The following is a 10,460-nucleotide window of genomic DNA, read 5'->3' as shown; positions in this document are numbered from 1 at the left end:
AAAAAAAAAAAAAAAAAAAAAACAAACCAAATTTTTTAAGACTTCGGTGTGGGATTAACTCTTTCTTTTGGGTAAACTGAGTCACAGGCTTGAAGTGCCTTGTTTATGGATTAATAATCTTGGGCAGATGTTTCAGATTTGCTGTTTGCTTCTGTTTACCTTTAAGTATGTAAGCTTGGATATGACTGTTAATATTGAAGGGGAGAGGATGACAGCTCTGGAACCTACTATTACTAGCTGAAAAAGTAAAACTGATGCTAATTGACAATATTTTAATGAAAAAAGTGTTTCGTGGATGTCTTGGTTGTACTAGACTCAATTCTGATCTCTGATTTCTGATATGATCCAATAGAAAATCTGTTTATGGGAAGAGTAGGGTTTGTAGATATATGTGTGATTGCAGGTTACAGGGGTAAGTAAAATGACACAAAACTTGTTTTAGCATCCCTTGCCTGTTTTCCTGCTATCACTTGGATGGGTTGAAAGAGGAGTTGATGGGGTGGATAGCCCTATATACACCTTCAGTAGCCTGGTCTCTTCTAACTTTTAGCCTTGTATTTCTTTGCACTCTGAGTTCAGTGGGATTTTGAAAATGTGATTGTTTAGTAGAACACTTAACATCCAAAATACTTGCACGGTATTTCCTGTCATGTTAATGTGCCAGTCTTGTCTGCTTTCCGACTTTATATGTCCGTAGAATTAAGTTGGGTTTTTTTGCTAGTTGCCATGGGCAATGGTCGTGCATGACACCATGCATTTCTTAAAATGTTCCGTGAAAATAGCATGCAGTAATTTGTTTAGGATAAAGCTGTTTTGGCAGATACTACAAAACTGGCATGCAAAGGGAAAAAAATGGGATATTACTTTCAGTCAATTACAGATATAAAGACAAACACCTTAAACAGGAACTGAAATAAGTGGGAATGTAATTGAACCCACTTTTTCCTTCCCAGCAGGCTAGTGTGTGAAGAGTGTGAAAGGATGCACTTGGAATTTACATGACTGAAATACTTTGGTAAAAAGATCAGAAGAGACATTTATTTTACTTATTTTATGGGCCTTTAGGACAGATTTGAAAATGGCAGTAAGAGGCAACTAGTATAGACAATGGCGATATGGCTATAGGCATGAAACTCTGAGATGCCCTGTAGAGCACTGAAGGGCATGAAATAATTCTATGTAAACTTTCATAACTTGGTTTAAGATAGGTTGGTATCAGTGTTGTGTGGATTCCATTGCAGCTAAAATCCCTCAGGAGCTTTGTCCGCACAGGTATTGCAGGAGAGAATACTGACATATGATTACACAGCAATCTAAGATTTATTAACAGTGAGGGGTGAATGAAAGGGTTGGGTTTTTAGCAGTGGTTAATCACTAACCAGTTTAATATAAATAAGATGACTCAGTAGAATGTTAGACTCAAACTAATGACTTAGTTACAGATTGGATGACAAGATTCACACTAACTTACTACAGAATAGACTTAATATATATATATGCATATGCGTAGACACAACCACAAAACACACAGCCGCACAGAGTTACTTAATCCAGTGAAATACATACTCATCTGTCCTTGGGTTACAAGAGGTGGATGAAAGAGTGGCCAGCCTATAGTTAAAATTCCCTTCCTGAGTTTAGAGCAAACACACTGCTCCAGCAATCTCAACCGATGATATTTGAGTCTCAAGAAGTCTGACTTCATCCTGGGCATTCATGCGGCTTGTACCTGAGAGGCATCCCAACTCAGGGGAGATTCTGGACGCAGCCCACTGAGATCTGGGAGAGCTCAAAGGATCTCACTTTAGGATCACCGTTTATAGAGTCTGAGATGATTGACTTTCATCAGATATTTTCCCCTCTAGCCCACTTCAGATGTCAGAATGTTCTGGTATTTTCTGCCAGATGTACAGACCAGGAACTTGCTGATTTCTGATGTTTACTATTGCCACCCCCCCTGTAGGCCTCAACTCAAGTACAGATGTACCAGGTTACCATGACCCAAGTACAGATGTACCAGGCTATCTGGTGGTAACTATCTCCCAAGTGATAGGGAGAGCACTGCAAGGCTGGGGAAGTGGGGCCCAGCACACTAAGGAAATGCCAGTGTTCTCTTGCCATCTTTAGCAATCTGTGCCTGACTGACCCTGAGTGGGAGTTTGTGCCTAGGAAGCAGGGGGTGAAACTGCCTCAGGTCTCAAGTGGGCTTCAAGTGACAGGGGGACTGTACCACAGTCAGGTTACCTACCACTGTTACATACTGGATCAGTTACTGAGCTGGTTAAAATGTTGCTGTGTGTCATGATTCTGAAACCAAGTGATGTGGTGTTTCTAGTGACATATGATGGTAAAGATGTTTTGCATTGTCAGCTGGCTTGTAGTGGAAATCCGCAGAGAATGTAAAATAGCATTTCTTAAAGGTGATACTTTGTAGTGCTCTAAAATTAGCAAAGGGGCAGTAATAAAATTTATTTTCACTTAAGCTGTTTTAATCATTCTGAACTTCTGAAAGCCTAAGACACCATAGTGGCCTTGTCATTAGCTGTTTATTATGATCTTGGTTATGAAGAAGAGGAGAGAATTAGCTCTTGATAATTACTAGGCAGTGTGAGCTGTCATAGCATCACACTAGCTTCAGTCCTTCCACGCTGACAGGACTGAGAAGGAAATGTTGGATACATGTATCCATTCTGAAGGAGATTTCTTAAGAGATCTCTTCTATTCTGTTTGAAACTCTACTGAGATTGAGATGAAAATTTATGGTCTGACAGAAGGTTTCTTTTCCACCCAATGTCTTCTTTGTAATGGTTTAGTGTTTGCAAGATAGCACTTAACTAGATTGTTACATTCTGACCCATATTGACGATGCTCATGGGCACTGCCTTTAGTTCAAATTGTGATAACAGGCAGTAAATGTTGAGGATTGGTGGGTGGTTGTCCAGAAAACCTGAGGTTTTGCTGTGTCTGTGTTCTTTTCAGTGTGCTTGTTCAAAGCCTATTGGAAAAAGCTTGTGTTACTGTCTACCTTTTTGGGAGGTATTTTCTCATGAGTGTAGTGGGTCTTATTCTTTTGTGAAGTTCTGTTGTTTCTTTTTAATGCCAAACCTTTCTAAGTAATATTTGGTATTGCTTTTTCTTATGTTGGCCACCCTTCTGCTAAAGTCTTCAGAACCACGTTATGCAAAAAGCAAGATCTGAAAATAGCTGTTGAAGACCTGTCGAGGACTATATAAGAATGCTAGCATGATAGTGTTGTAATATTGCAGTTTTGAAATATTTTTGCTACATTATAGAGGATATTCACCTGCCCATCACATTAGGTTTTTCTTCATGTGTTAGAAGAACGCAAACTTTTATGAACTAAGATGACCAAAAAAAAAGTTGAGGGGAAAAGTAATATGTCAGGGTTAACAATAAATCGAGAGGTTTTTTCTAGAGATGAATCATACTACAGTTACCAGGGGTTTTGCATGCCATTATCCACATTTTCAGAAACTCAGAATATGAAATATTAGTTGTTTAACCTGAGGCTACTGTGAGTGTACTACGTGGTTGTGTCAAGAACCCATCTGAGAAGCATTAGCTACAGCAGCTGTTGGCAATATGGAATTTTCTGTTTTCTAATGCTTAGTTATGCTCTGTAGTTTTGACCATCTCTCAGAACTGACATGGTGTTCATCAACAGTCAAGACAAGCTTTATACAAACTGAACTATTAACATAATCCAGTTGCCAAAGACCAGAATACTACTAGGGTTTCATAACTTTAATTTGCCAAACACTTAATCTGTGGTGCAATTAGATAAGCTTAGAAGTGGTGGTGTTGTTCAAAACTTCTCCCATAGCTTGTTGAAGAAATGCTTTAAGTGTTGTTTGTGGTACCAAAAGGGACCTTTGATATACCAAAAAAGGTCTCAAATGTTTGAAATTACTAGTTACAGACTTCTGGAGACTCTGAAATACCATGGAATTGCTAGTATTTGCAGAAACGTATTCAGTTACTCATTATGGTTTTCTAAAGTCCTGTGTTTCTTGACTCTGAAACTCTTCAAAGTATGCTTTAAAGAGAATACATTTAATCAATAGATGTTTAAGCTCAGAAAATTATATATTAAAATATTGTATTTTACAGTATTCTAATATTTTAAACAAAGCCATAAACTAGATAATATAAATTGACTGTTGTTCAAAGGTGAAATGGACACTTAAATTTGACTTGGCAGGCTTGCATAAAACACTGAGTTTCTTAATTACTTTTTTCATCCCATCAGATTTCTCTTTTTTAGGATGTCTTTTCAGATCTCCTTACTAAATCCAGACCTGAACTAGTGATATCAGTATACCTGGGGGAGAAAAGCTAATGTGTTAAGTCCATTCATCCCATGCTGTACCTGTGATACAGTGGAGATGCTATTTTTATTGGTGGCATTAAATACAATATGGGAAGAACTTCAGGTAAAAAAACCCAACCAAACAGCAGGAAACCTCAAAAAAGCACAGCAAACAAACAAAGTTATCTTATAGTTATCTTTAAATCATGAAAATACGTTTTCAAAATGAGTCGTCCCAGCATAAATTGTTCGTTGACTATTTCCGTGTATTCAGTCTGTATGGCATTACCTTTGTATTGACGTTCTTTAAGTAATTCAAAGTGGTTAGGAGCAGTTGAAACGAAAGTGTGATGATCTTTTGTACAGTACAAATAGTATCTTGAATCCTGCAGTAGAAATGTAGAGTGACTCTAAGACTCTAACATCAGTTCTGCCAAGTGAAGTTCTCTCCCTCCCTTGTCCCCCTTTCCTCCCCGCACCCTTTTCCCAGTAACCACAGTGCAGAAATTTCCCACATTATTTCTTTGTCCAGGCTGCTCTTTGTGGTGTTACCCAGCCTGAAAGTTATTTAAGGAGTATTGTTGTTACGGATAGCCTGCTCTAGGTTTAAAACTGTGATTTAAGATAGAATTATTATCTGTGCCGTTCCCGATCCTCATTCTGTGTCTTCTGACTGCAAACATATAGCTCTGTATTCTGATATACAAAGTCATTTTTTTCCTTAGAATTTGCAACCAAAACTAATAGTACATGTTTATAGGACTCTATTCACTTACTTGCTTACTGTCATCTTGCAAAAGCTGTGCAAGTCTTTTAACAACATTCAGATATTTGGAATAAAATACAGGTTGAAATAACAATGGACTGTTGACAGTTGAAGGCTCCTAAGAGGGTATTGTGTGTCTTAAACTAATATAATATAATTTGGTTTTTCTTTGTATTAAATGCTGTTATATCACTTGTCTGAAACCAGGTTTTCAAATAGGGCTTACTGCAGCAGTTGTTAGTTAATAATGTCAACTGAAGTACTTTGTTTCAAAGACTTGAGAGGTGCACAGTAAGAATCATGCAGAGAATTTGAATAAATCTTTGGAAGGAATTTCCTGTTGTTAATGACTGAATGTGACAATGTGACTAAACAGATACTATGAATTGTTGTTGAATTCCTGATGACTTATTATAGGTTTTGGCTTTTCTGCATTTGGAGGATGCAGTTATAACTTTAAAGGGTTTGTTATGTCTGAATATCTGTTAAAGATTTTTTTTATTACTTTGAATTTTTCAGTTGGCAGGTGTTGCTGACAGCTGTTGAAAGCTAAAAAAATAAGTTTTAATATTGGGCAGGTCATTAGACATTGTGAGCAGGGTCTGAGTTTCATGCAGACTGGTAACTATGAAGGAATCTTTACCACTGAAATGTAACACATTTCTTGGTACTCCCAAAACAATCAAGTCTCAAAATTAACTCTTCATCTGTCTTGTTGGTGTGTTGCTCATCTCTGTACTGCTCCCTGTGTCAAAAAGCTCTTCCTCCTAGAGGTGTTTATTCTTTTCACTAAACAAGGTACATGTGCCAGGTGTTTTGGATCGGAGGTGGCTTCTTATCAGCTAAGCTTATTACTCTGCAAGTTGTTGACATACAGGTGCCATGAAGCAGAAAATTTGTTACCTTTTGAAATAACTTGCTTGTTGCTGCATTTTCAGAAAGATGCTTTTGATCATTAGGCTAATTTTTCAGCCAGCTATTTGTAGGCTTAATTTTTCAGGTTTGTTGCACACATGCATTCCTAGGATGCATGCACAGATGATCCTTGTGGAACAGGACTTTTTAAAAAAAAAAAGTCTCAAGGCTAGGAAAATAAAGCTAAAGACCATGTTTTATTCACAAAACATTTTAGTGTATATTGAAAGACTTGAAGTGTTCTTTGGGTCTGCCTTGCAGTTAGCTAAATGTAGTTGTTACATTTTTGTGTGGGAACAGAACTCACTAGGTGGCGATATAGTATAGATATAAACAGCATTATTAAAACATAAACTAAGTATACTTAAATAGGTTAGTGATAATTCAGTCACTTCCAGTTTGGGAATGTCACAGTTAAGTCAAGTGGGTGGCAAGTTTTTGTTTCCTCCGCTATAACTTGTATGTTAATTCAACAAAGCTCTTGTTAGAAAGCTGCAAAAAGTTTCATTTGAGTAGTTGTTTCGTTATTGAGAAAAAAACCATGCTCTCCTTATGAGGCACCTTCGCGTTTTGAGGTTGAGTATTGTTCCTCACATTTAAGTGAAAGAATACAAACATAACTTCAGATAGTAACAGTGTCACTTCTCCACACAGGAAAAATGAAAATAATGTATGTTGGGCTAAGTGTCGTGTGTAGTGCCACAAACTAAATGGTGTGTACTAATATTTCAGAGATCCTAGAGCAGCTGATGAAAGGATAAAAAAATTGCTTCACAAATTTTAATAGCTTTTAAGTCCAGCGTTAATTGTTTGATAAATTACGGTATTGGGAGGGGACAACGGCATATAGATTACTGTTGCATTAATATAAATCTCAAAAGTACACTGTGCTCCTTTGAAAAACTATTTTTGTGATTCTGTGTTTGTGAAAGGCTGTTGTATTGATTCTCAAAGACTAGAGAAACGTGCTAGAACACCTAGTGAGTGTGTGTGCAGGCTGCGGGCGGGTCTGAAGGCACAGGCTTTTCGAGCGCAGACCCTTCTGTGTATCGTTTTAGCGGGCTGCTATTGTGAGAGTGAGTGGGGAGGAAGGTTGTAATTAGGTATCCATGTAGGCTGAACCCGCCATTTTACTAAGCTCTGCTGGAGTAGGTCCTTGTAAGGGAGATGGCAGGAGTCTGGGAGAGCATGAAATGGCAGCCGACTAGCAGTAATCCGGCCATATGCACCCTACAGGAAGCCACTGTTTTGTACAGCTTTTGAATCTGCCCATCCCCTCTGCGTCAGAGACAGCTGTAGGAAAGATGCCGTTTTCAGGAAAAGCTGTTTTGATTTTCAGTTTACCTTTCTGGTGGGAAGAAGACAAAGTCAGGGAAGGTGACGGTGTTAGTGGTTAGCACCGTGCTCTTTTAAGAAGGGATTGCGTGTCACGTTACTCCAGCACCCCAGTGCAGTCCTGTAACATTGCCAGCAAGTGGGCCAGGGACAGAGATGAGCCATTCGCCACAGTGGGGCACTAGTAACCAGTCTAAATAGAACAAGTTCAGGGCTTGTTTTTCTGATGGAAAACAATGCGTTTTGTACACAGCCTTCCATAGCTACCAGTAGGCTGCAGGTTTCATGTCTCTTATCCTTGTCTCTCCTGCAGGCAATGGAGCATGCAAATGGTATGGAGCTGGATGGCAGGAGGATTCGGGTGGATTACTCAATCACCAAGAGAGCACATACACCCACCCCAGGCATCTACATGGGCAGGCCAACACAGTAAGGACTTCACTCTTTTCCTGTAATGGAGCTAAAAGGGGTTTAAACTGAATATTCAGTGTCCATTTGAAGAAACAGAACTATAGATACTTTGTTGAAACTTTTAGAGTTATGCCAATTATATTTTATCACAAAGTTAGTAATATAAAGAGTGTGTTACTGTGATTGACATATACTATTAAATACTACTGTAGCTTATTGTCTCTCATTTGCCAAAAAATACTGAAGGAGTCACTTAAAAAAACGTATCTGGTGCAGTCAGTTAATGCACCCTTAGCTTACTGAAATGCTAAGGTGCCCATTTGCCTTTGATTTTGATGGGGATTAGGCTCAAATGCCTGGTAAGTTTTCTGGGGTTTTTTGAAGGTGTTGTTTTTTTTTTTTTTAAAATGTTTCATTATTAGATTGTTTCATGGCATAGTCTTAAGCGTCTGATTTACAAGAACACTTTAAAAAAAAACTTTTAAATCAAGAAGAGTAGATGTCTGAAGTGACTTTTTTTGCTTTTTTCCTAATAGCAGTGGAGGAGGTGGTGGTGGTGGAGCAGGTCGTCGCCGTGACTCGTATTATGATAGGGGGTATGACAGAGGATATGACAGATATGAGGAATATGACTACAGATACAGGTACCTAATTTTTACTTTATTACTGTAGAAACAGTGGATTTCTTGGAATATTTGAATAGTTAGGTGACAGAAAATGTTACTCAGTTTGTAGCAAGATTCTTCATACGTGCTTGTTATGTGTTAAAGCCTCATTATGCTAGATTTTGTGGGAGTAAAGTCGTTGTAATCTTTGTTTATGTAACTCGGTTATACAGTAAACAGGGCAGGGGGTTAATTTTGCTACCTGAAGGAGGTAGGGCATGTGCCATGCGTATCTTGTGGAATCATTTTTTCCATGCTCTATATAGAACCAGGGACAGCTGATACATGGTGCTGTTTAAAAAGGAGTTATTTGTAGATGGGGTTTTTAATGCTTGACATTTCGTAACCATCTCACTATTCTGAAACTTATCTAGTTTCAGGGAATGTTCAACAAGAATTGTAGGCATCTGGAGATGCACTTCATGTCTTTAAGGCTAGTGAGAGTTTATTAAATTCTTTGTCTGGGAATATCTTACAGTTTTAAACACATCAAACAGAGAATTATAAAGGCATTTGTTAAATAACTGTAAAACTGTAAAGCCACAGCCAAATAAAGCTGAAATCATTCATGCAGGCCAAGTCTTTCAGTGCTAAGGAAATGGTTCTGTTCTGTACAAGTGATGCAAATAAGGCTTCTTTCATAATGGATGTTGTTGGGTTTCTTTTTTAATTTCCTTTAAAGGAGACGATCACCATCGCCTTATTATAGTCGATACCGATCACGATCAAGATCCCGTTCCTATAGTCCAAGTAAGTAAATACAAGTGAATAAATAGAACTTGGCTGGCTTAATCCTTGTTGTTACTAGTATTAATTGATCAGTGGAAATTCTGATAATTCTGCCCAGCAAAAAAGCTGGGTATGTTAAAGCTGAGATGATGTGTGTACAGTTTGTTTATAGAAATTGTGTCTTTATTTCCCCCTCAGGGCGCTACTGAAGATCCGAAGCGTTACAGTTGTGAGGACATGATTTTTAAATACAAAGTTCAGATCTTAGCTTCCCTACTGCGTCCCCTCCCACCCTCCCTTTCTTGTCCTCCATCCAGCTCTTCTACAAATCTTTGGTTCATTTAGAATATACATATTTTCAGTTGAAGTATTCCTGTTTTCCATCCCTCCTTATTGTAACACTCTTAACTATTGTAATTGTTGTAGTTTTTGTGTAGTAAAACATCTTAAGCAAAATGAAATAGAGAACCCAAAGTGCTGATACATTTTGGAAGTCATTCCTATTTTGTTTTTTAAAACAATTGGACTCCTGACTAATCAGAAGAGAGCATTGATATTTTTAAAGCTTGCATGTCATATGTAGTATACACACTCAAATACTTTAGTAGAAACCTGCATTTCCAAGTAACTTGTTAATATTTCTGTTAAAATGTTTACCTATTACTTTGACAAACAAGTAATGACTTCGAGCCTTTTCTGTAATGACAAATTCATGTAGTCATGAACCTGAGGAGTCTCTTTGAGAGTTGGTTGGTTTTTTGGGTTTTTGGTTTTTGTTGGGTTGGGTTTTTTTTTGATCAGTAGTTGCTTTGAGTGCAGACTATTTGAGCTAGAGCAAAATTTGGTATTTGACTGACTGGTAAAACAGATCCCTGTACACTCAAAGCCAAGACTGTTTTATAGATAAAGTTTCTGGATTGCTACACAGTGGATAACATTGGAAGATTAAACTGTAAAAATCTTGGGGGTTTTCTTGTACTTGGTTGAATATTACCCCTTAATCGGTGCAGGAGAAAAAATATTTATTAAACACCACAATTGGTTGCATAATTTACTGGTTGGTTTTTTTAAGAAGAAAAAGGCAAAACAAAAACCCCACCAACTTTGTGGTATTGCAATAAATGATTAAGCAAGTTTTGTTTCTAGTCCTTTTTGGAGTTTCAAAAGTACGGATGGAAAAACCTACAACTACATGTAAACCTTTTTTCCCCCTCAATAAAAGTTAATTCCACTGAAACGTTGTTTCTTGTCTTTTGTTCTGTATTTTCTATCACCTTGGAATATAAGTTAAAAACAAGACTCGATACTT

General features: G+C 37.7%; 1 protein-coding gene across 1 annotated transcript in view; it reads left to right on the top strand.

Moving 5' to 3' along the window:
• The window catches only part of TRA2A (transformer 2 alpha homolog (Drosophila)), a 17,944-nt gene extending 8,062 nt beyond the window's left edge, over nt 1–9,882 (top strand). Inside the window, exons 4-7 of the mRNA XM_010144623.1 lie at nt 7,660–7,775; nt 8,294–8,401; nt 9,105–9,172; nt 9,350–9,882. Coding sequence (XP_010142925.1) covers nt 7,660–7,775; nt 8,294–8,401; nt 9,105–9,172; nt 9,350–9,360 — 303 coding nt within the window. The 3' untranslated portion in view covers nt 9,361–9,882. The remainder of the gene's footprint in view (nt 1–7,659; nt 7,776–8,293; nt 8,402–9,104; nt 9,173–9,349) is intronic.
• The last annotated feature ends 578 nt before the right edge of the window (nt 9,883–10,460 follow it).

The sequence above is a fragment of the Buceros rhinoceros genome, unplaced genomic scaffold, assembly GCF_000710305.1.
Source record: "Buceros rhinoceros silvestris isolate BGI_N320 unplaced genomic scaffold, ASM71030v1 scaffold19981, whole genome shotgun sequence".
Classification (NCBI taxonomy): Eukaryota; Metazoa; Chordata; class Aves; order Bucerotiformes; family Bucerotidae; genus Buceros; species Buceros rhinoceros.
The sequence above is the reverse complement of the archived record's forward strand: the minus strand, read 5'-3'. Positions and strand labels throughout refer to the sequence as shown.